Source organism: Athalia rosae, chromosome 5 (assembly GCF_917208135.1).
Source record: "Athalia rosae chromosome 5, iyAthRosa1.1, whole genome shotgun sequence".
NCBI classification, from domain to species: Eukaryota; Metazoa; Arthropoda; class Insecta; order Hymenoptera; family Athaliidae; genus Athalia; species Athalia rosae.
Genome location: NC_064030.1, coordinates 8,867,568 through 8,891,617, shown reverse-complemented (window position 1 = coordinate 8,891,617; position 24,050 = coordinate 8,867,568). Strand labels below are relative to the sequence as shown.

General features: G+C 41.0%; 3 protein-coding genes across 7 annotated transcripts; all 3 read right to left on the bottom strand.

Moving 5' to 3' along the window:
• Nucleotides 1–214: 214 nt before the first annotated feature.
• LOC105690160 lies at nt 215–3,899 on the bottom strand. The gene is made up of 5 exons (XM_012407733.3): nt 3,719–3,899; nt 2,477–2,666; nt 1,948–2,390; nt 1,542–1,865; nt 215–634 (listed from the first exon to the last, which is right to left on the bottom strand). The coding sequence occupies exons 1-5, from the start codon at nt 3,791–3,793 to the stop codon at nt 575–577; spliced, it is 1,092 nt and encodes a 363-aa protein (XP_012263156.2). The 5' UTR covers nt 3,794–3,899; the 3' UTR covers nt 215–574.
• Nucleotides 3,900–7,137: 3,238 nt separating this feature from the next.
• LOC125501116 lies at nt 7,138–11,207 on the bottom strand. 2 transcript variants are annotated; one of them, XM_048656116.1, is made up of 5 exons: nt 10,924–11,207; nt 9,306–9,374; nt 8,913–8,999; nt 8,544–8,808; nt 7,138–8,156 (listed from the first exon to the last, which is right to left on the bottom strand). In XM_048656116.1, exons 1-5 carry the CDS (start codon nt 10,993–10,995, stop codon nt 7,726–7,728), a joined length of 924 nt encoding a protein of 307 aa, XP_048512073.1. In that variant the 5' UTR covers nt 10,996–11,207; the 3' UTR covers nt 7,138–7,725. The 2 variants fall into 2 exon arrangements, with proteins under 2 accessions (XP_048512073.1, XP_048512072.1); XM_048656115.1 differs by having other exon boundaries at nt 8,415–8,808; nt 10,924–11,198.
• A 691-nt stretch (nt 11,208–11,898) lies between these two features.
• On the bottom strand, nt 11,899–22,180 carry LOC105690166. 4 transcript variants are annotated; one of them, XM_048656112.1, is made up of 5 exons: nt 21,852–22,180; nt 21,001–21,081; nt 13,766–14,527; nt 12,647–12,961; nt 11,899–12,414 (listed from the first exon to the last, which is right to left on the bottom strand). In XM_048656112.1, exons 3-5 carry the CDS (start codon nt 14,525–14,527, stop codon nt 12,328–12,330), a joined length of 1,164 nt encoding a protein of 387 aa, XP_048512069.1. In that variant the 5' UTR covers nt 21,001–21,081; nt 21,852–22,180; the 3' UTR covers nt 11,899–12,327. The 4 variants fall into 4 exon arrangements, with proteins under 4 accessions (XP_048512069.1, XP_048512071.1, XP_048512070.1 ...); XM_048656114.1 differs by lacking the exons at nt 21,001–21,081; nt 21,852–22,180 and adding an exon at nt 16,649–16,901; XM_048656113.1 differs by lacking the exons at nt 21,001–21,081; nt 21,852–22,180 and adding an exon at nt 15,930–16,484.
• Nucleotides 22,181–24,050: the final 1,870 nt, after the last annotated feature.

The window sequence follows — 24,050 nt, the reverse complement described above, 5'->3', positions numbered from 1 at the left end:
AAAAACACGTTACATGCGTTCATAACTATACCGAAGTTGTCGGTTTTTCCTTCACCAATGCTGAGCACTTTTTGCATCAGATTTTTGCAAAAGTGATTCAGAATCGGCAATGTTTCAGAGTTGAGACACCAGAAATAGTTTGAGACAAAGGACGCGCAGTTAGAGGGGTGGTGAGTCGGTTCATGACGACTCACAAGCGACGGTAAAACGTGTCTTACATAAAAATTGTTTCATTTAAGTTCAAAGGTAGTAAACAAAAGAACTTTAAATGTAAATCAGTATAATACATAAAAAATTGTGTGTCAACAATCTTAAAAATAGTCGCGCTTATACAAATCTTATGGTCACAAGCTCCTTCCTGACACACGTCATGGAACAATAATATCCCGATCTATTGATTCTGGATTATCTATCATGGTATAGAAGAGGGTCATCTGTTTCGTCGGGTATTTAAACCTACGAGTCGCAAATGAAATTGACCCGATAACTTCTGCGATTTTTTACATGGCTCGTGAATCGCTGAAATTTTTCAGTTGTGGAAAATAAGCTGCTTGGTTTTCGCATCGAAGATATTTTATTTTCCGGCCTTGTTTCTCAGAAGCTGGTTAACCGCGGTGAGTGTCGAGATCGGAATCTGAAAATTCAAAGGACATAAAATTATAATTCGACGCGTTACTCATGGATATTCGAATTTTCTGGCCAACTTGAAAATCACATCGCACTACCTTTATCCAATTAACAGAGATGTGTAATCAATATGCTTTGTTTGAATCTGAAATTGCGGTGTTTCAGTTTTCATTTTCCAACTACTTTTTTGAGTCTTCATATAAAAGTGCATAAGATAATGATCGGCATACGAGTGTTCGCACATAAGTTCGTTCAATGGCGTTGTGTACGTACGAATCTTTTGAGCTCTGCGGTCGACGGCAATGAACAATTACGTTGTTTCAAGTATTATGTATTCAACTCTGATCGCGAATTCTTTGCACATGAAAATTTTATGACTTCAAAGACATTAAACGATACGATTATACCCACATCTATTGTCCCATGGGGTAATTCATCCAGCTCATGGACGTGAGGACGTACGGATTCATTCCTTCGAATTAGATTACAATGAAGCTGATCAAAACAAGTCGTAAAGCCGCGGTGTTTTTCGATTTGATTCATCACGAGAAATATCACCGAGTGTGAGCTTTGGATGAGTATCGATTTTGGTTTTTAATTCTTTTATCTTTATACTTCAAGTTCATCATTCGATATGTCGAGAACGCTAACTTGAATAGTGATCCAAATGGCCCGAAAATGCAACATTTCATGTTAATTGGATATTTTTTTTTCAGTTCACTCCACCATTAAAAATTTTGGAGACCTGACATTAGATCGCTGACTAGCAACCTTAAAACCCTCGGCGACAACTTTAACGTTGATGATGCGATTTTTTACGATTTCGGTCCGCCGTTTTGGAATTCCCCAAGAGAACCATATTTTGACAAACAACTACAAACGGCGATGTCAACCGCTTGAATGAACAAACTTACGTTGAAAATATCGTCGAAGAGCTGAGAGTTGGGCTGTGGCTTCAAAAAGTATAAATTTTGTCCATAATTTCCAGTTCCGTAACTACTCCCGTAACGTGCGCCCCCGTAACCTCCCCCATAAGCTCCTACGTGACCCCCGATCCCAGCCGATGCGGAAGCACCTCCGGTGGCGAAGGCGTTGGAATAATGGACCGGCTGTGCTTGTGCCTGGAAATACTTCTGGAAGTTCCAGTTCGCCGTTGGATGAACTGCCTTCTGATTCGATACCGAACCAGTTTCGACATCTGGCCCGAATCTACTCGTAACAACCGTCGACACTCGAGTCTGCGAAATGAAAATCACAAGGTCAAGACGAGTCGAAGCCTGCACGTCCTCGGATCCCCTCGAGTTCACAAAAATTGCAAACCTTTTGCTTCTTGGGCGTGACTCTCGTCTTGAGCTTTTCTTCGACGGCGACGACATTCGCGGGTGCTGCGAACGTCTCAGTCTGGATTGTTTTTGTCGCTACCGGTGCCGGATGGTATACGTGAGTCTCGACTCTTTTGCTGAATACGTTCGGCGGTGGTGGTGGTGGTGGAAAATGGGAGACGTAAGTATCGACACTCTTGTGCACTCCCACGTTCGAAGTAGCTGGGATTATAGATTCAGAAAATCCAGCGGCGCTAGACGAGCTGGAAACGTGGGAACTGCTCTCTATGGTTTTAGATACTCCTGCTTCGGCACCACCGGCTGTCGCACCCGCGTATAATCCTCCCTGAAGACTTCCACGTCCGTTCAATTCGCCCCCAAGACCCGCAGCGGCTTCCGGATTTCCGTGACCAAGTCCGGCGCTCGCGTGCAGCTTACCACCTGTCGATCAATACAACGATTTTGTGAGAATCGATCGCATCACTGACGTTTTTATCTTAATTGACCGATGAATCGTCTTGACAAACCGGTAAATCCACCCCCGTCCAGAAGACCTCCTAGACCCGCTTCTGCGTGGGCTCCATCTGGCGTTCCGGCGCTCGCCCCAAGGCCACCAGCCGTACGACCTCCGCCTAGAAGTCCCCCTAAACCAGCTTCTGCGTGGTAACCACCGAAGTTTACTCCGAACCGGCCATTTTTGAACGTGATAAAGTCACCCTGGAAATTGAGAAGACGTTGATTACGAGTGTTGCATCATATTGAGAAAAGAGCAGGCCGTCGATCGGTGCCAAGGATCTATCACTGAGCATCGGGACAATGATTTTCAAAATTCTATGTGCAGCCCGGAGCCCATTATCCTACACTATACGTGTAGTTTATAGTCCGCAGACCACACGGGAGCTGTAATAACAACGTCGGCTGTACGTAATTGCGGTGGCCTTAGACCTCTGCAGCATCCTTTTTTCTAGCGATTACCTTCGCTGAAATGCGTAACTTTTACCAAAATGTTCGGTAAGCCAAGCGCGGCTAGGATCTCCGATTAATTTTAATTCGCTATCTTCGTCAACTGAATCGTCCGTATCCTGTGTGGCGATGAATAATCGCTTCGAAGCAACGTAGCTAGCGAAAGGTAACTACTAATTATTATGTGATTAAACGGACGGATAAAACGAGCGAAAATACGTGCAACTTGTTTTGTCAATGATTGCAATGCGTCAGTGGGTTTTAACCGTAGTGATCTGTATCTGAGAATTCAGAGACTATAGAGTTATTCCAAGGTCGACCAGATTACAAGACACAATGTCGGCAAGTTTGTTTTAGATATAATGTAACTTTTCTCATCAAAGTGTCGGCCTGATTCGACCAAAAATCGCAGAAAACCCCAAGAAGTGGGGTGAGTTTCTTTCACGTTCGATGATAAAGCTGTCGGATCGGTGTTCAATGACAAGACGATGACTCTGAGTTTAGAAAATATTGATGAAGAGTCGATGCTCAACGTTACGTCACGATTAACAATAAGCACTCCCGCGAAGCATAATATCCCGGTTGTTGCGAGGATCTTGGCGAAGAGTAGTTCACGTCGTCGAGAAAAAGAAAATTGAACTTTTGCATCTGAACGGAAGGAGGTCGATGCACGGACCATCGAACAAATGAAATGACTAACATCGTGAGAGAGAATCAACGAAAAAATTGTTTTTAGATTTCGTAGACTATCGAACGTCCAGCACTTTTCGATTCTCATTATCTGGCTTCTGAAGTTTTCAACTCACCAAAGATTGTGGATTTGCCGTGGCAACGGCCAGTAAACCGGCGACGCCGAGTAACACGATCTCGACCTTCTGCATGATTATCTCGATCTCGACTAACGCAGCAGATGAAACCGATCTCTGATATTGCTCGGGTGAATTCAAGACTCCTCTACACCCTGCAGAGTTTTATTAGAAGGGGGGGCTCGCCAATGGGAATGCTCTCTCAGCCAACTGCGTCAGTATTCTTGGAGTAAAAACCGACAATCCGAGTACACTTTGATTCAAGGTCCATCTACTCGTACGAACTGTAAATTGAACGTATGGTCATATTAATGGTCCCATATAATCGGAGAGTGGGAATGACGGGTGCAGCCCTGCATCGTTAAAAATTTCGTTAACTAGAAACCCTATTTTTTCTTACAGGTCGTCGATATGTGACACGAAGTTTTCCTCGATCTATTGCGATACTTTATTCTTCAAATCATCGACCGAACGCGTCTCGTCATTCCCGGTTGACGAGGATTAATTTATGTTGAATGGTTAATCAACTTGAGCATCTGTAAAAATTAATTACCAAACCCAAAGCAGCTCCTGCAATATTTGGCAATATTACTTCGAAAATAAATTCAACCCACGGAAAAACCCAGAATATTTCAACGGTCGTAAGTAGCGTTCACTTACGTCGCTTCTAAATAATTAACATCAATTCGTTATTAATACTACGGCGATTCGAAGCAGAATATCAGCCACATCGGATCAATTGGTTCGTACATCAGAAGAGGCAAATGTTTCATGCTAATAATCGTTCGAATCGGTTCCAGCTCAAGGAGGAAATAATTTTCAAATAACTTTTTGAAATGGTAAAGCACTTCCAGGCAAACAAGTTTATCAAGCACGATGACATTCTGTCTAGTTGCACGGCGGAGACGCGCAGAATTCGAATTGGGTGATTGAATAATAATCGCAAATATCTGAGTCGTATTTATCACACGATCAAAATTCCGGAACGCGTTGCTCACGGTAGCTAAGGTATATATTTTTACTTAAAATCATTGTTGCGTAATATTTTTTTCGTGTAACAATGACAGTTTTTGTCCGTACGGCGATCCTCGATCCATTCACCCTCTCATACAAGTGCGCACAACACATTGACGCGCAAAAAGTAATCGAAAAAAAATACCGCCTCCAGGAATATTACGTTAATGTACACATTTCTCATTACGTATTTCAAATTGAACGCACGTATAACAGCGATATCGCCATGCAAATGAGTGGAGCGTTTGCAAATCGATTGAATCTTCGAATAATCTGTTCGATAGCAAAAATTGAATCATTCTTTGTTTTCACCCAATGGGATCCATCACGGCGATATAGTGAGCTAATTTATAATGGTATATTTGTTTTTTATATTTACGACGGGAATTTTTACCCATATCTCGAATGATCGAGTTGAATATTCATGGCGTCGATAACCGTTAATCGTTGGTCTCGTAGTTGAAACATGAGAATAAATTTTCGTAGTCAATCAGAAAATTGTGGGATTCATTTATTTCTAGATGATTTTTTTTCATTTGAAATGGCAATTTAATAATCGACAACGATCGTAGCCTCTATATCGTTAGTTCCGGCAGTTGCTGACCTTTAAAAAGTCAACCTAGCGACACTTAAAGGTCAAATTTTATGGCAGTTGTCCGTCTTATCACCGAAATTCAGATCAGGAAGAGAACTCTGACTTTCCGGTGGTCACTCTTCTGTCTCACCGATATTTCGAAAATTCGAGACCAAGTTAGGCGAAATTTTTTGTGCATCGCACGTTTCACTTCACACGTGCATCGAATGTTCGATCAATTTGGAAATATTACGAAGTCATCGCGAATGAATTTTATGCACACACCCACACGTGATCGTATGTAACTATTTCAAAAATATTACCAGAGCCGACAAAGAACTGAAAAGTTTTCAAGTGTTTATTCTCAACTTATCACGACAGGTACGAGCAGTTGAAGCGTTTTGCACTCATGCAGTCGCTAAAAACGGGTGAACAAACAGTTGAATCGATGAATCGGAACCATTTTGCTAATTTGAAATTATAATTAATGGTAATTATTGAATAATTGTGTGAAAACCCATTTTTTCTTTTTCTTTAATGTCGTTTGTTATTCCTATAATCCATTAGAAAGTCCCGCTTGTATAATGTAAAATATTTTATAAATTAAACTTTTTTTTTACCCGTTACACGCACGCGTCTCCGTCATAAATACGAAGACAAAAGAGACGAATAAAAAACTAGTACGAAAAAAACAAGAGCCGATAGAATCTTCGCATATCGTCGCTCGGAAATTCCCACTCTCTGCAGATTATAAGGTTCCTACAGCGATTATTTCAACTGGTTTTGGAGGAAAACAGGTTCTTCGCATTTTGATCAAAGTTTCGTCGGTATTATGAATTAAATTTAATCTGTTATCCAGTTATCGAGAGCACATCGAAACCAATACGGAACCGTCGTCAAATCACAGGCTACAGGCCTGGGGCGACACACATGTACGATATTTACGTCAATCGAACGGGCCAGACTTGCTTTTTGATATCCACTACTACCGGATGACTCGATCATTTTTCGCGTAAACTTTCAAACACCATCGCGAATCTGATACACGCGAACATTTATCACTCGGGTATCTTCTGCCTGAAATTTTGGTGGAAGAATTATGACCGCTGTTCACCCAATTCCGAAAAGTAGCCAACTTTTATCGCAGATTTCGATTGTCGCCTACATTGTACATGGTACACTTTTGTGGTGGACGTCGACATCTCTTCGAAGATTCCTTGTAGAATTTTGTGATCGTCTTCAAAAACAGAGGCAAGGCTCGCGGGAATTATTACAGTGAATCTTATATATGCCGCGGAAAGTCCAAATTTTTTTGTACTTCCGTGGACAATAACAAATTCGCGAATATCAACAACTGGTTGAATGAATTGATTGGATTTAACATTTGCCTGATCGCACATCGAATTTGATGATTCTTGTCATCGATGGATCTCGAGACGTCAAGCCTGACGTTGAATCATGTATCAGTGTATTTTGATTCATTTTGAAAAAGTAGATCGTTCCGATCAATTACCGGTCAAGCGGTAATTATAGCGTGACCCCCGGAAACGGCGAAGGAATCGCTCTACTTCTAGGCCGAAAGTTCTCGCGACCAGACGTGTTTATCTATCACCTCTCGAGTGGTGATTCCGAGGGTAATTCGTTAGTAATAGATGTGTAGTGCAATTGTGTCCATTCCGTTCGTTCTTCAGCAAGATGAGACTTTTATTCGATGCGAAGTTCACGGATAATTCAGCGATCGTCGTGTCCATCAGGACTAATAATTACCGTGGTGATCATAAAAAAATTGGGCGTCTAGGGAGGGAAAAGGCATTTTTCATAACTACAGGAATTTTCATAATGGTTTATAATGAAAACTTATGATACAATTACATTTTATGTACAACTGGCGAGAGTACCCGGCATGCGTTGCCATACCACGCGAAGAAAGAAAGATTGTCGTGGACTGTGGATTCGAAACGGAAAAAATGGTCATACCATAGATCTATGGTCATACCTATTCTGATTGGGTGTATAGGTCGTCTTCATTCATCATCTTTTTTTTGTAAGACAACGTATACTCATTTGATTTGATTTGATTAGAGATGGTCTCTAAAGTGATTTGTTGAGACGACTCGCGCGCTAATTATTGTCAAATGGTTGTATTAATCGCAATTGCATGGTAACGCATACAGGACAAACGACGAAACCGTTATTCTAATAAATATGAAATTCTTTGCGATAAAATATTAGCTTAATACGTGCTAAATGATTCATAAATAATTATCGAGCACAATGTTATAGCGTTGTTAAAGACGCTTAAATTCGTTACGAAAAAGTGGCCGATAACGAGTGCCGATTGAAATGTCGATTAAATTTTCACGCGTCTCGAAAAAAAAAAAAAAAAAGTGAAACAGCATAGAGACGAAAGCCAAAAAACTCATAAGCTTCTGTGCTCGAACACGAATCTGTCACGCGCTTGACGTTGTCTGGGAGCTGCTCTGTCTTGTATTCTGGGATCGGAATTGTACTTCCTTTGGTAGTATCTGCGGTCATCCTTTGGCGCAATTTTGTTCTCCAACGGTCGTTGATCGTAGGCGTAGTTTCTTCGGTGATCCGTCCTGCTGTTCTTCGGCGCGATTTTATTCTCCAACGGAGCATCTTGGTCCTCGTATCTCCCGTATTTCCTTCTGTCCGGACGCGGGGCGACCTTATTCCGCTCTCTGTTCGCCGAAGATGAACTTTGACCTCCAAAAATATTACCAAAGTCGAACCAACTGCCCCATCCCTTCCTCCTATCTTCCGGCTCCTCCGTCACCTCGTAGCCGTCGTTGTCACTGATACTGCTACTGCTCGCACTCGCCACATTTTCTGCAAAAAGGGATCGTTCGGAATCAGATCACTAGATCAGAGGTCCGAAATAAACTTATAGAAATTTCTATGCCCGTGACCCAGAGTTCGATTCAACCACAGATCTGTGGTTGGAAGCAATTCCGACATTTATAACCGAGCTTTACAACCGATCGACATGCGAATGGATGAGGACGATGGATGGGGAGTGTTCGCGGAATTTGAGGAATTAGTTTTATAATTTGCCAAAGCTCGGTTTATGAAGTTGATAGCCATTACCTCCGACATCATCGTGATCGTCGTTCCCTTGATCACCATCACCGTGCGAACCGCCATGTGCACTACCGTGTCCAGCAAAGTGACTAACTAACTGACTACCAAATTGAAATTTATTACTCAAGTGTTCACTAAGCGAGTCATGCAGGTGACCACCCCAAGAACCGTGTCCACTAAAAAAGCCCCGATCCCCGACCAAAAGGTCGGTTAAGGCGTTCACACCAAATGGATCGTTTTGTTGTAACCTCTGGCCTTGACGTTTCGCGTGGAGTCGGTCTTTTCGTTCTTTCCTACGCTTTTGGTAGTCCGACAGCATCGAATCCATCGGCCGTCTTTGAGCTAATGCGTTTCGATTTTTCACCAAACTTCCAACCGCTTCCAGTGTCGCTACTGGAATCTGTTTTTTTTAAGGTTTCAGAATATTTCTATGCGTTACATCAGTTCACCCTCTTCAGGACTAACAATAAGGTCGAAGAGCTATAATATTCAGAAAAAACGTACGTTGAAAACGCTGTCGATGCTGCTGCTGCCTTCTGGATAAATCGATTGAGCGGCCGCTGCGGTTTGCCTGATTGCCGTGATCGGAATCTGTTTCGTGAAAAGTATATTCGTGAGAACATGAAACGTGGTAGCATGAGGTTATTATCTAACGCACCTGTTCAGGTTGGGAACAGTGACACACTATATCATTCCTCATGAATGGGTCATTATATTTGTTAGAGAACATTCCCATCTCATATGATTTGTGAGCTATCCAAAATTACGTCAGTGTTTCACACTAGTCAAAGATCGTTAAGAATGAAAGGACAGGAACAATGCTCATTTTTTTTCTCCTCTATTGTGAAGCAACTATGGAGTACAAGCAATTGAAATAACGAAGCGAAAAAGACTCACGTTGAATATGTTGTCGATTATCTCCCCGTTATCTCCTTCGGACTGGCGTCGAAATCGGCGGTGAATGTTCTGCAAATTTATTCGAAAAATTAAACCAAATCACATGGATGATTACGAATTATGGAAACCAGACGAATCGCACGACACTCCATGAAACGGTGCGAATTCTGATTCTGCGACGGATTCGTGTAACCAGCATTTATCGCTGATGTCTACTAAACTTCTTTCGCTTTCTCTACATACGGAATAAGAAGTAGAACCATTTGTTTGAAAAAAATTGAACCCGATTATTATTACACATGTGCGTTCGGTGTTTTGGAAGAAAAAGAAGGCAACAGGATTATGCGGTACGATATGATCTAAATTCACTTGTGCCCATCCTTAATGAAGAAAGTGACATTTGAACGTTCTAGAAACATTTAAAATACTCGATCAATATTCCATTATATTACGTGCCGGTGACGCCTACGTATAATGACATAACATATTTGACAAATTATCCCACGCCCAAATTTAAGTGCGAAAATTACGCGCGTTGCGTATACGCTCTTTAATCAGTACGTAGCCTTGACGTTTGACGTATTTCATAACACTACCCGCATGATTGGCCGGATCACACATCGCAATCGGATCTTAGGAAAACCGGTGAAATTTAAAAAGGGTTACCATCCGCACCGTCTGTATCGTTTAAAGTCGACGCTCAAACTTTATCTCGGTTTTTTTTTTTTTTTTTTTTTATAAGAATATTGCGGCTTATTTGCAAGCGTCTACTTTTGAAGATTTCAAAAACGTAAAGAATTTACTTTCGAAAAGTGTGAACTGACGAAGTATCGCGATTTACGTACGGACCTATTCAAATCAACAAATCACTCACTCTTTCATACAGCACATACCTATACCATATATCTATTATGTACAAACATGTAAATATATTTGGTCTTTGATCGTTCAATCACGCGATGACTGTGTACCCCGTCGTTGTGCGTAGGTTAAATCTGCTTTCACTCCATCTACATACTCGCACAAAATATGACGCTTTTCATACGATACATTTACTTTGAAAGTAAGAAGACTTTCCTCAACATTTCAAGAGGACAAGTGAACTCGATCGCAGAGTGACATCAGATCTGACGAACAATCCAGAAATTTGCACGCCCTCCAGAAGCGTCACGGTTGACAGAACACGTCTATCGCTACGACATATTCTCACCCCCAAATCAAGCAAAATCTCATTTGTCTGGATGACGAAAATAAAGTATTCGATATTCTCTTCCAAATATTTTCGGCAAATTTTTTTTCCAGAGATTAAGATATTCGCCATATCTTTGTCAGAACAACCGACTCATTGCAGAAAATTTAAAATTCATAATTCAAAATTTTTGTTCAAGTGGAGGACTCGGAGATAGGAGCTCCGAACGAGTGATCAACCATAATAATGGAAGTTTCCGTTCAGGATAAGCGCGCGTTTATTGTGTTGTTTGTCATCAAGAAATATTTCAATGAGATTTCGAGACGGCTGTTGCCGCTTAAACTTGAAACGGTGAAAAACTTGAACCACTTTTTGTCGATTTTACAAACAAGAAGGCGATGAGGATAAAAAAAGGTGCAGCTCACTTACCGCTACTACGGCCATGTCAGTGACCATCCCAACAGCAAGGACTGCAAATACGAGGTTGGAAATTGGCAGCATCTTCTGTGTAGCAGGTGTAGCGCGTTGAGAAATTTCCGTCTGACTGTTTCAATTGCAATTCGAAGATTGGCGCGCGCGACAACGACCCTGCCTTTAAGGGCAGTCGCCACCAGGACATCGAGCCCACGGTATTGCCCTCGTCCAATCACGAGCGCACCTGATCCCTGGTCGGATATGGGCCCCGCATCTCCGAGAGAATGCTTTCTATGCTTTCGCAATGTTACAGAGACTCGGGGTTTTTTTTTTTTTTCTCTTCTTTTCTTTTCTCAATGTTTTTTTTCGTCTTGTATTTTCTGCACAAAATAAGCGTAGGCAACGTTTGCCGAGTTCGACTCTCCGTTACGAAAGCGGACGCCACCAATCCAGGAACCCAATGCGCCCATTCTACTTATCTTACATTTTATTTTTGCAAAGGTGATGATGATGCCGATGCCGATGTGTACATACGCTCGGTCCGACTCTTTCGCGACTATTTCGATTTTAATAGCTTTGTACTAGATAATGCACCTCCCACGCGTGTACAGCGAAACGTTTTTCAACAAAGTTCTCAGAAAATAAGACGAGTCGAAATGAAAAGTGGCGAAGATGCCGATGCGGCGAAGTAGAAATATAGTTTCGTCCGTATTTGATGTTTTTGCATGAACATTAATCATCGCTGTTAACATACTACTTTTGGATTGTTACAACAAATTTTTGTTGAGGATTGCCGAACGTTGCGCAGTGAGATGAGAATTTTTCCTTCCCACGATGCGATCATGATCGTTTGATACCTAATTATATCTAGATTTTGAATTTTCAGAAGAACTTGAATCGTAGGAAGTCTTAAATGTCACGTTCGTACACGTTTCTAGTATTGCTAGTCCAGTCATGAGTGTACCATTATTATTTAAAAAAAGGAACCCATTTTGACGAAGATCGTGGTTTATTACAGCGTAGATACAATGGATATCAGGACGTCGTTATACTACCGAATATCTACCCGACTAAGCAAATATGTTACAAATACGAGACGACTTCGTATCGAAAAAATAATTGAAGACTTAGGAATAAATAAAATATAAATAAATAAGGTGTACAGGCTAAGCATATTAGTCACCATTGTAGAAAATAGATGAGCTAGTTCATTCGAGTATGAAACTATTAGAATATATAGGGAATATATCCAGTCTTTGGCTGCTCTGAAAAATCTAATTTTCAAAATGAGGATAGGTACTCTGTAGTAACACCAATAAAGATATCGAATTATTAATTCGACGTTCGTGTATGTAAAACTAATTATAAAATAAATGACTTCAATGTGATGGCCACTCCAATTTCTCTCCTTTTCGTCGTTCAATTCAAGTTTGGATTTGGCTCGAAATATGGCCGGACTTGATTTCCGAGATCGCGTTGAAACTCCCTCACAGAAATTTGCGATTGCTGTAAATAAATTTGAAGTTTATTTTACGACAGCTTTCAAGATGTTGCGATTGATTGTCATGCGGTTGATGTAAGAAGAAAAAAAAAATCGAAATATTGCTAGAAACTTGGTTTCTGGACGCAAAACAGGTGGTTCCTTAAAAGAGAACCATCGGTTAAAATGATCCAGAAGAATGCACCCACCCTCTTTATGCGCTAGCCCCCTAAACTAGATTGACGAACAAGATCTTACGTTCAGCGCGTCTCTCCACTCGATATTGAAGAGCCTGATCAATCCTCTGAGATTTCTTCTTATAATTCCCTGTAGTTCCGTTCTAGTTAACATGAAAGGAGCTTCGGTGGTCGTAGTTGTCGTCGTAGTTGTGGCTGAAGTTGAATCTGCGTTTATAGTTGACGAGGTAGAGCTATCATCGATTAGAGAATTGCTCGGGGTGGTTGTGGTCGTAGTGGAAGTGGTGGGGCGTGATGTGGACGTAGATTCAGGTGCAAAATTATCGTTCACGATTTTGCCAATTTGGTTTACAGCGGACTTGGTGTCGTTAACTTTCTAAAATTTGAAAACTATATTTTGACCGACTGTCGATAAAGATTATTCGCTTGTTACCGATACCAAAAGCTCTTTAGCGACAGACACCTGTCGATAATATTTCAGTACCTGAGGTTGATGGTTCGTGACTCGACCGATTTGATATTATCTGAAGGATCATCTAAAATTTATCTGAACTCAAAAATTTATGAAACCAAAATTCAAAATCTGATACGCATGGAGATATAACTTCCCGGAGACTGATTGAGAATTCGTTTCATCTTATAAAAGCCAAAAAAAGGTTGGCAGGGTAACTTTTGTATTTTTTCTGAATAAAATTGTGTGAAGTATGAGAAAGTTTCTGTCCGAAGTTACGCCTCGTGTAGGCAACTTAACTTACACCGAATGAATCGAATATCAAAATCGTTTTGGCGTCAAATATTCTCAACCTTTTCAGACCGGAAATCGCAGACGGTCAATTAAGATAACCCGGAAGATATTGCTGTACGCTATGACCGAATCTGATATAGATGGATGAGAGCAGAGTATAACATTCAGTTAAATATTGGTTTGCGATCTGAAAGGCGTGCGACGTAGATCACGAGACATATCAATGTTACGTCTAGACGTGATCGAAGATTCAGCAGCCTACAGTTCAGCAATAAAACAAACTTTCTCCGTTGCATCTTTCTATGTAATCGCCATCGACGCCGCAGGATCATAACGTTTGATTATAATCCGTTTGAAACTAAAAAGTTGCTACTCCTAATCTCTTGTACTTGCGGCAATTGCTTTTCGGTAACATCGCGAGTGCAAAATACAAACCTCAAACGTTAGTCTGGCTAATGTCCATAAAAGTCCTGGCTGCTGTCCTCGCACTTGTCTGACTCCGCGTTTGATTTCCTCCGGAATGCTGGCTTCGGCAATCATGTCATCTTCCAGTGAAGCTATGGCTTCTAGATCATTTGGATTCGATACGCGAGAATCTTCTTTGAGTAAGAGATTTGATACCAGCTCTGCGATTCTTCCGTTCGTTGAATTTTTGACGTTATCGTCAATCGAATTCAAAATGTCCACGAGTTTCGCCTTTTGATCGAATTCGGCGAAATTCGGGCCCTCGTTTTCATCGAGAGTGAGATAGTCCTGATAATAAATCTGTCGTTCCTGCGCCGCAGTATCGGCAGAAGGCGATTCTTGACGTTGCAATTCTCTCGGAGGGCTCTCAGTGGCCCGTAAAAGATTTTGATAGTACGACTCTTGTTCGTTACGAATCCGACTGAAATCATCGTCTTCGTATCCGTAACGGATCTGAAATTGACCCGGATCGTCTCGGACAAATCCTGAACGCCGTTGCTCAAGTTGAAATTGGTCGATACTTTCGTAAGGGGAATCCCCGTATCCTCCTCGGTGCTGCGAATTTCCACGGTCAATTTTTATCGCGAATTTGTTCTCGACTTCGCGATGATTCCTAGCAGTGCTTTCTTTCGAAGAAATCCAATATGGCCGCTGCGGACTTCCGCAAAGAGGTTCTACGAGACATCCCAGTAGCCAACCCACTGCCAAGGCTTGCAGTACTGCGGATTTCATCTGCAATTAAAGTAATATCATAAATATATTGGTGATATTTCAGAAACAGTCATGGAAGAGGATGATATGGGACATGGAAGAATTTATGACTCCTACTCCCGTTAAACTAATATTTTGATTTTCAATACCCCATCTCATCCAGCGCCCAAAACGTCCATTACTTTTGCACATGTTGCAAATTCAGAGCCGCATTGCATGGTGAATTTCATTCCGCTGATTACTGAGGGACAATCATGTGTGAAATGACACTAGCTGCCCGCCATTTATGAACTACATGAACTCTGATTTGTGCAGCGAAGTTCCGAAAAAAAATGTGTTACAATCCTATCTGGAAAGTCTCGCCACTCGAAATTTCTGTTACGAGACTTGCACCGAACATGATTATTTTTCCTATCATTATTTCTTTTATTTTCAACTGCGATCATTCATATGCCGTACAATAATTATGTTGTCGATCGCGCATATTAATCACAAATTATATGCCTCTTTGTCTGTACTCATTCGCTTTGCACCGGCACATATAATAGTAATAAATTATGCAGTTGAGCAACGAAGCTGCGAGGACTGTACGTGACATGAGTATTAGCCTATTCGTAGACCTAGAAGATTGAAAAATTTCAAGTTGTCCCATTTCTGAGTGAAAATAAATCCGATACAAATTCGTCAATATTAGATGACTATAGCTCTGGACAGTCTCGAAAAGATTCAAAATATTAAAGGGTTTCAAATATCTGTCAACTGTATGTTTTCGAGATCGAAAGCAATAATGGTTGAAAAAATGCTTTTACACTTTCACAAAATTTCAACAATCTCTGTGTTCAGGGATTGAGGCGAGGCTGGGAATTATGGATAATTGAAAACGAAAGGCGGGGCTGAATATTATTGCTGTATGCAAAGCAAAGTGAATCGGAGAATGTTGAGCATTTAGAGGTCGGACGACTCTTTTGTAACACGTTACAAATTATATTAGCATACGTAAATATTTTTCCGAAGAACGCCGTGAACTCGCATTATTGTGTCTATGATTGGCCAATTTTTCAAATATTTAGCAACTGCACTGGGAGCTTATTACAGATCAACTGTTTTCTATAGCATGAAATCTATGGTGTTCTCGCGGCTGCTAATGAGCACAGCTCCAGTTGTAAGTCACCATAGAAAATCACTCGGAATTTTCATCAATCACGTACGTTACATAAAATCACTCAAAGTCTACGGAAATCATCGAAAACACCGGCAGCTAAACGTGAAATATTCTCCGGACTGTTCCGCGGAATATTCTGGATTTATAAAATTGAATTGTCGTTGCTCAGAGCCGTCGAGAAAACGAGAATCGAATTCCCACGCATTTCACCGAATAACGCCAATAACGAAAATCAAACGATCCGTCAAGAAAATCACTTACGATCAGCCGGTCTCTTCGAGGATCTTACGACCACCGATCAATAACAGTTCGAACGAGACTGGACATAGTACAAAAAATATTGACAGCAGCGAGTGGTGGTTGGCAAATGTGTGGCTGGGCGGTTTATACAACTATTGGGAGTTTATGCGGTCTGACGTAACGTGATTTTGACACTAGTCTAGTATACGTGATGGCCCGCCACGCTGCACGTGCATCGAATACCACGGGTGTACCTATAAAAATATTATCATTCGTAAAACTGTTCCTTAATCAAATAAAATATGGCGCGTAAACGCGTTAAATAATCAACCTCGCGACGAAGGGCTCATCGTCCTCCCAACTACTTTCCACGCAACTTTCACGCCAAACTACAAGATTTCCACCGATCGTTATAAAATATAAAGCCATTCCAGCACCGCGAGCAAACAATTATATCCACGTCTCCGTTGAGGGCTGTCACATCTTTTTTTTTTTTCAGTCAAAAAATCAAGGAAGGTCGACGCGATTTTGCTCACTCTCCCTAGCGCCGATAACGGAGTATCGAAAGAGAAACTCGAAATTTTAATTCACATCCGAATAATTGGACCGGAAAATATCGTCGATATCGCCGTTAAAACCCGTCCAGTTCTGAAATGCAAATGAGATCGATATCGATCAAGATCAATAAACATAGAGCACACCGATCAACGAAATTGATCCCCGCAAAGATTGTTACGTACCGTTACGAGGTTTGGTATCCCTTCACTTTTTGCAGATAATTCACTGTTACATGAGAGCCGATCATGTCGTTCGCCCTGATCGAAACGCTGCTCTAATCGAAGGGCTATAATCTTTTGTTCGAATTTTCTTTCAATTTCCTAACTCGACCTGACCTAATTCTCTGGACGTATTTTTGTTCGAGGAATCCCAGAGACACCGATTCGCTAACTGAACCGATGATATCGAATGTCGATAATTTTCTGCGTTCACGGATCACCTGCTCCAGGTTCTACCGGAGCGAGTTCGCACCCAACGACGACGACGACGACGACGACGACGACGACGACGGAGCAAAGCGTACCCGGGACCACGTGGTCGGGTTCGAAGACAAGCCTTGCCTCACTTTCACTCTCCTTCGGGTTGACCACGTGTCGGACACCCGCCATTTCGCGTTATTGCATACACGATTGTATAATCGTGATTTTCTCAGAGCTAGTTAGCGGCGGATGCCAAACGGCGTAAAAAAAATATATGCACCGGGCCGTGCTCCAATAATCCTTCGCGTTCGCATCGCAACCGCGCTGTACATCGTATAGCTACGTAACTTGGCCTTGCTCAAAACGCTCGTCGGAGTCGGCAAACGAAATACACATGCGGCGATTATTCCGATTCGCGTTCGCAAAAGGGATTCCAGTTTCACGGTATCTTCGAAATTCCAAAATTTTCATAAGAACGAGTCTTGCCCAACGTATCTCACGTTACGCAGGGGCAGTGAGCCGATGAAAGCGAATTTCTCGGAGTGCTCACGGAATATTAACTCCCGCTAAAAAGCATACGTGTATCGTCATCCACACTAGTTTTTAACTTTTCTAACTTTTCGCAGCCATCGCTTACACACGAATGGCATACGGCATAACAATTAATTCCAGAGACTCGAATGCGGGGAAAAAGTGCGGACGTGCCACACGCTGGCACTTTTCTTTCGAAGAACTGGGTCATTATGTTGCGCCTGGCGAAGAATCTAAGCGGACTTCTCCAGGATGTCCTTATCCTCGTCTAAATATTTCACGGTATGCGTAACGCGTGAACTGGAAATTTTTTTTTTTTTTTTCTCTCTACTGTTTTATCAGCTCTACAAATTTGCGTTACGCAAGACCATAGATATATTGAGTAACCAATAATACGCGTTCGGTTGTAAACGTCGTGAAGATAATGTCGCGGAAAGAAAGCGACACCAGACTCGCGTAAGAAAATTAAAAAATGCGAAAAATGGCGAAACCAAATTACGAAGGGGGTTTAAAAAATCGTCTTCGAAATATAGACGGTCGAATCGGAAGGTAGCGAGTGTCCGACTTCCGTGAAAAAAGAGAAAAAAAAAAAAAAATACGAGAAACAAAAAGCAGCATGAGGGATGTGAGCAGCCCGGACTTGCGATTGGACAGCGTAATATTAATTCCCAGCATTAACATGATTCGCACGAATACAAAAATACTACGAGAGATTTGCGCGATGACGTTGGTCGAGCGGGGGGCATTGATCTTTTGCGAAGATTCACGACGCAGCATCTCAAACACAAGGCCGTAACCTTGTTGTAGCAAAACGTTGCCGCCGAAATTTGCACACTTAGTTACAGCAGAACAGTAAATTATTTGTCTACGAGAGAGTAAACTCATCGGCAAAATATTTGTGACCTCTATTCGAGTCGTTGGAGCAGAAAAGTCAATAATTTTATCGACCGACTTCGAAGCGCTCCACTGAATTGTTTCGAAATTTTAACTCCATTTTTAAAAAATTCGCTTTAATCAGAGCGGGGGTATCGATCCGGAATATAGATACTTATAATAGAGGCTACTCAACTCTGACCGGATTTTAGATATTGAAAAAAAGAAAAAAAACTCTCCGTTCGATTTTAACGAGCGTGCAGGAGTTGCAGTAACGATGGATTTAACGACGAATGACGAAACGAGGAGCACGTCCCGTTCCCCTCCGTACGTATTAGTGAACGTGGAGACCTCTTTATATATCTTGTTAATATTTGCTGATAAGATTATTCAAGCGAGGCGAGCTGGTTAAAGGTACACCTGTGGTTGAAAGTGGTTGAAAGCTAAGTCTCATATAAGTGCAGTCCGCCGGGTGGAAATCCTTGTAACACTTTGCCTATTAATTAAATCCAGCTCTGATCTTCGACCGCGAACCTTTCGCCGGAGTGTTATAGATAATTGCCGCTTATGACCTTGATCGGTTGATCGCTCCATTAGTGAATATTGTACCTCCACTGCCCTTGACATCGCAATAACCCCCTCCTCTCTCTCTCTCTCTCTCTCTCTCCCTCTGATTGTTGGCACAACGCCAAAACCAACGGATCAGTTTTGCGAAGCGCACCGAGGAATTCCCCCCCCCCCCCCCCCCCCCCCTAACCCGCGCCTAATTCTGTGTAAATTTGACAACGAAGAGGTAACAAGAAGGTCAAGGCGTCCGATTCGAACTGGAGACGGAAATATTCCGGGAAGTTCAAACACATGTGATACGTTCATACCTTCTGAATCATCACCGATGCAACTTCGAGGAGTAAATTCTCGTTATTACTCGTTGATCGAGCTGAGGGTATTTGACTGGCGTACGCGCGTTTTCTGCGAATTATTACGATAACAGAATTTATCGTTATACCTGCCTTTGATCTATTACGTATAAACGCCACGCAACAATTATGCAATACTTTTCGTTTAACGGAGCTTCTCAACGCGAAGTTACAGAGATTGGCGAATTTATGTAACAGGCACCGCTCCCGTGCCACAAACCAAAAGTTTTAACATAATTTGGAACGATATTTTCATCCCAGGCAAAAATTAAGAAGGACGCCCACTTGGTGTTAGATACTATCGATACAACGAACATGCGGATTCGAATAGTTCATATATATATACGACTTCGTGTTCGCGCGAATATGAAAAGTCCAAAATCAACAAATTTGTTCGTATACTTTGAGTCGGACATAATTAAATTTACCAAGAGTTCACTCACTTTGGAAGTTTCAATTCAAAAAACAAAAAACAATTTCACATTTCTCTATGTTTTTCGGTCGGATTGAACTCACAATTCAACGTTTGAATTTTCCGCACTTCTCACTTCGATTTATTGTATGTACCTCCTCTATTGAGTTTGCACGTTGTTTCTAGTTCTGGCATTTTAAAAATTCCGATTTTTTAGACCAACTGCGTCAATCGACGGGGGCAACGATTTCCGTCTGTTTTATATCTAACTATAGACTGCTCATTGGCCATCGATTGAAAATCTATAAAATTCCGTCCGTGCGGTCTTGAGAGCACCGTAAAGAGAACAGGCTTCGCATTTGTTTAACACTACAACCGATTGAATTCTGAACTATTTTTCTAAGATTCTTTCGCGCACGCCGTTCTGTTCCCATTTTCCCCCCATTCGCTTGTCCATAGCTTCCACTTTACCAAAGAGCAGAACCCTAGTTATTCCGATTTACATAATCAGATCTGCAGCAATGAGTCCGTTGGCCACGATGATGAAATCTTGTGCTGTAATTCTACCGTGAATCGGAGGATCAGTCTGGAAGTAGCTCGCCGCTGACTAATGGGCTAATTCTCCATAACACACATTAATTGACGATTCGAATTACTTTCGATACAATCTTTTTTTTCTTCTTCTCTTAATTACAACGAACTAAGTAAGACCAAATTTGCGGCATAATTAGTAAAACAGATTTATTTATTTTTTTTTTTCTAATTCTTGTGAAACTCAATGTAGAAATATATATGATGCATAATCACGTTACATAAAAGGTGAATTTATTTATTGTTAGTAAAAAAAATAATGAAGAATTATCGATCGAGATTCATGGTGCCGGTTGAACAGACGCAGTCAAAGACTGTTAGAGGAAGAAGACGAAAGGCGAACGTACTCTGAATGAAAACAAATAAAGAAAAAAGAATCTCTCAAGCACTTGAATTATTCATCCCGTGCATAATTTTTGCTAATTTTATACTCACTTGACTCGAGAAGATACTTCTCGTACGACACGTTACACGCGCACAGGATACGTATAATAACGTTATATCTATATGTATATTAGATAATATTACAAGTTGAAAGCGAAAATCAATCGGACGATTATAATCGCGACTCGGATAATAAAATTTAATCACATTATATCTTTGCACGAAATGATGAAATTCGACAATTTTAAGGTCGTAAATTTTTTTCAATTTGAAATTACTTTTGAATTCAAATTCATTTTTTGTACGCTCGTTTTATTGATAGTCAGAATCGAAGCTTCAAAATTCGTCGATACCAATTTTCATCGATCCTGAAAAAAAAAAGGTTGTCCCAAATAACGGCCGCCTACCTTGATATTTTTTGCGGGAGTTCACCGGTTTCCTCGATCCAACAGAAATCCAGTTTGGCACGTGTGATCGAGCCACTCTTTCTGAAACATTCGGTAAAACATGTTTGAAAAAGATTCAGAAAAAAAAAGTAAAAAAAACTCAACAAAAAATAAAGATGAAACGGACAAGTTCACATTTTCGGAACCGATCTTCGACCGAACGGCGAAGGCTGAATGAGTCCTAATCGAATAATTATGATAAAATAGAACACGTGCCGAATTGTAACGCGGGACGCTGTAAAGATGATGGAACTCAACGCCGATCTCTCGGTTAAGAAATAAAGTGATTTTCACGTGACCGATACTTTAGAGTAAACCAAGACTGAATGATTTCCATTTATGGTTTTGATGGGATCTAGACTCACAGAATCGAACTTGAGGAGTCGATAAGATCCAGGAGCTCGTGGAAATTTAAATTTGGAGTAGGTATATGTTACAAGGCTTGACCTTTTGCAGAGAAATCTGCCGTAATAATGGTCGAAAAAGATTGAATAATAATAAAAATCATGCAAATACAATTATCGGAGTAAAACCAGTTCTGCGGGTGAAGGTGTTGATAAATTCGATTTTTAATATTTCAAAATCGTAAGAGCGCGCAGTTGCAGTCTAGAAAATGTTGCAATTTAAAATGACGGATAAATCTCGAGAATAAGAATACGCCACGGTTGCCCAATTAACGATAAATCTGATAATTGCCTCGACGTGCCACAATCGATAAAGAAAATTAAAATTAAAAGAAAAAAATTGTCGACTTCGTTGAGAATAACATGCATGACAAAACCGATTCGACGTGCATAAAATGAGAGACTCACTCGAAAGGATGAAATTGACGTGCGATTCTAATATCTGCAGTTATATTCCGTCTGCTGTTGCCAAATTTACCCCGACGATTGCCGCAGCGACGATATCCCTTGCGAAACGTGTGTCGGTGAAGGTAGGCCGGTACGTCTGCATCCGGTGTAGTTATAATTCTAGATGCACCGAAGTTTAAGGATGCATCGAGACACGAACCTGCGTATTTCACAACTCCTACCTCCCCAACCGCGGTCTTCTTTGAAACAAGCCAAGCTTTGACTGCAGGGCACCACTATATACCGGCGAACGCATTTTGTCGAACAGCGGATTGCCCAGAACTGAGGAGATGTGGCCCGGGAGTGTCGTGTAGTAGGCTCCAAAGTCCCCGCGGTGGCCTCCAAGGTCGGCTGCATTTTTTACGACGCGATCTACTCGCTTCTGGATGATAGATACTTCTCCTTTTCGTCGTAGGATGGGAATCGGGCACCTGACACGGGACGACGAACGGATGATCGTTGCCAAATAAATTCTTAGGACGATATCGGCTAACTAATAACTAATGCAAGTTGAACCAGTGAATCATACGTCCGAAATTTCAAAATTCATTCGTTACGAACAACATGAAATGATCGTTTATGATCACAGGCATATTTCTCTGCACGAGAATATCATCGGTAGAAGAAAATCACGAAAATTCGGAACAGTATGAAAAATCATGATAGCATAGATAGCATATGAGACCGCCAAATTTAACGGCGAAAAAATATTTCCTACAGTGAAATTAAAAACGTATATATTGAATTCGAAGATCGGTATTTCAAAGTATGTTGAAAAGAAATACTTTGACATAAAAAATTACATAGGTATTACCAGAGAGCAATTGATTCTCTTAGAATTTGTTTCAGGCTAAAACCAAAGCAGCGATTATCCGTGGGTTAAATATAGAAGGTGAATAGCTGTAATGGCTTCCCGTTGTTTCTTCACTTTTTTGAAATTCAATTTCAATTTTCGGTACGTTACAACTCATCTGGTCATGAGTGTCTCTGATGAGATACTTCATATTCATAAAGTCTGCACAGTTTCAAGGTTACCTTTATTACGGCACATACATCATGCGACTGTATGGTGATTAGTGAAAAATTTGCACACCAGAAATCGTAAAACTTCCTGGTATTTCGGTATATGACACATCCTTAGTTCCGTCACTAATTTTACCCACCATCGTTTGCTTCTAATGGAGCGCAACATGGAATGTTTCAAGACGCTAGAATTTCGGGGTGATTTTGTGAACTACTTTTTTTCATCTTTTTAAGACGCGGTTGCGCATAATTGTACAGGATGATGTTCCAGTCAGTTTCGCAATTTTTTCTTCCAACTTTTTTTCTGGACCAAGAAGCCTTCGTTTGTTCTAGAAATATCGGCCCGTTGCCGATAATCACACGCACTTGAGAAAAAAAAGGTTGCATTGGTATCGCCTGCAGATTTTCAGGCACAGCGATTTAATTTGATACAACTTTTCAAGCAATATCGGCAACGAACGCGCGAAAAAACTTTTGGAAATTCGATATACGTACTTCTTCTAGTTTTCAGAACAAAAAAATTTGATAGAGTTCGTTGGAGCGCGTGCAGCTTTCATTCACTTTTCAAAATCAACCTTTTTTTTTTTGCGGGGTCGCCATGTTCATCGTTTAGTCGTCCTTTTGGATGAGATAAGTGGTCACAATAACAAAAATATGGCTCAGCAAAGCGTTCTAACTTGAGTATTTTGTCAAACATTTTTTCATTTCGAATGATTTCGATTATTAAGATTCAATCTCGGATTCATTGATGAACAGTATAGGCAGGTAATTGTGCAGCTTCCATAAACGAGTTTCATAAACTCGCGGGCAAAGGCCTCTTGAATTTTTCTACCTCGTTCTTCAACTGGCAATCATACGACACAGGTATTGCATGTTTCTGACACACCTCAAGTATCAACTGCGGTATACCCGCGTCGACTTTTTATTTCCGTTGGTAATTTTTCGCCACTTTTTTCGATCGCCATTAATGGAATGAGCGGTTTTATGTGTGAAATGTAGTATCTGCAGCAGCCGCATAATACTCAGAACGAAGAAACAAGCTATAAAAATTAAAATAAACTAAAATAAAGTGGATGAATGAAGAACATAAAAAATTCTAACTCCTTATTTTCAACCGATGTGCGCGGTGATAAATTG

Coding starts and splice junctions, on each gene's coding strand:
- LOC105690160 (XM_012407733.3), bottom strand. CDS start 3,793: ATGCAGAAGGTCGAGATCGTGTTACTCGGCGTCGCCGGTTTACTGGCC. Junction 2,667..3,718: donor CGGCAAATCCACAATCTTTG/GTGAGTTGAAAA, acceptor CTCAATTTCCAG/GGTGACTTTATCACGTTCAA. Junction 2,391..2,476: donor GGACGGGGGTGGATTTACCG/GTTTGTCAAGAC, acceptor ATTGATCGACAG/GTGGTAAGCTGCACGCGAGC.
- LOC125501116 (XM_048656115.1), bottom strand. CDS start 10,995: ATGCTGCCAATTTCCAACCTCGTATTTGCAGTCCTTGCTGTTGGGATG. Junction 8,809..8,912: donor GCATCGACAGCGTTTTCAAC/GTACGTTTTTTC, acceptor TAAAAAAAACAG/ATTCCAGTAGCGACACTGGA. Junction 8,157..8,414: donor CGATCACGATGATGTCGGAG/GTAATGGCTATC, acceptor CCCTTTTTGCAG/AAAATGTGGCGAGTGCGAGC.
- LOC105690166 (XM_048656111.1), bottom strand. CDS start 15,538: ATGCGAGTTCACGGCGTTCTTCGGAAAAATATTTAC. Junction 12,962..13,765: donor TAGCCAGACTAACGTTTGAG/GTTTGTATTTTG, acceptor TTCAAATTTTAG/AAAGTTAACGACACCAAGTC. Junction 12,415..12,646: donor AGTGGAGAGACGCGCTGAAC/GTAAGATCTTGT, acceptor ATTTATTTACAG/CAATCGCAAATTTCTGTGAG.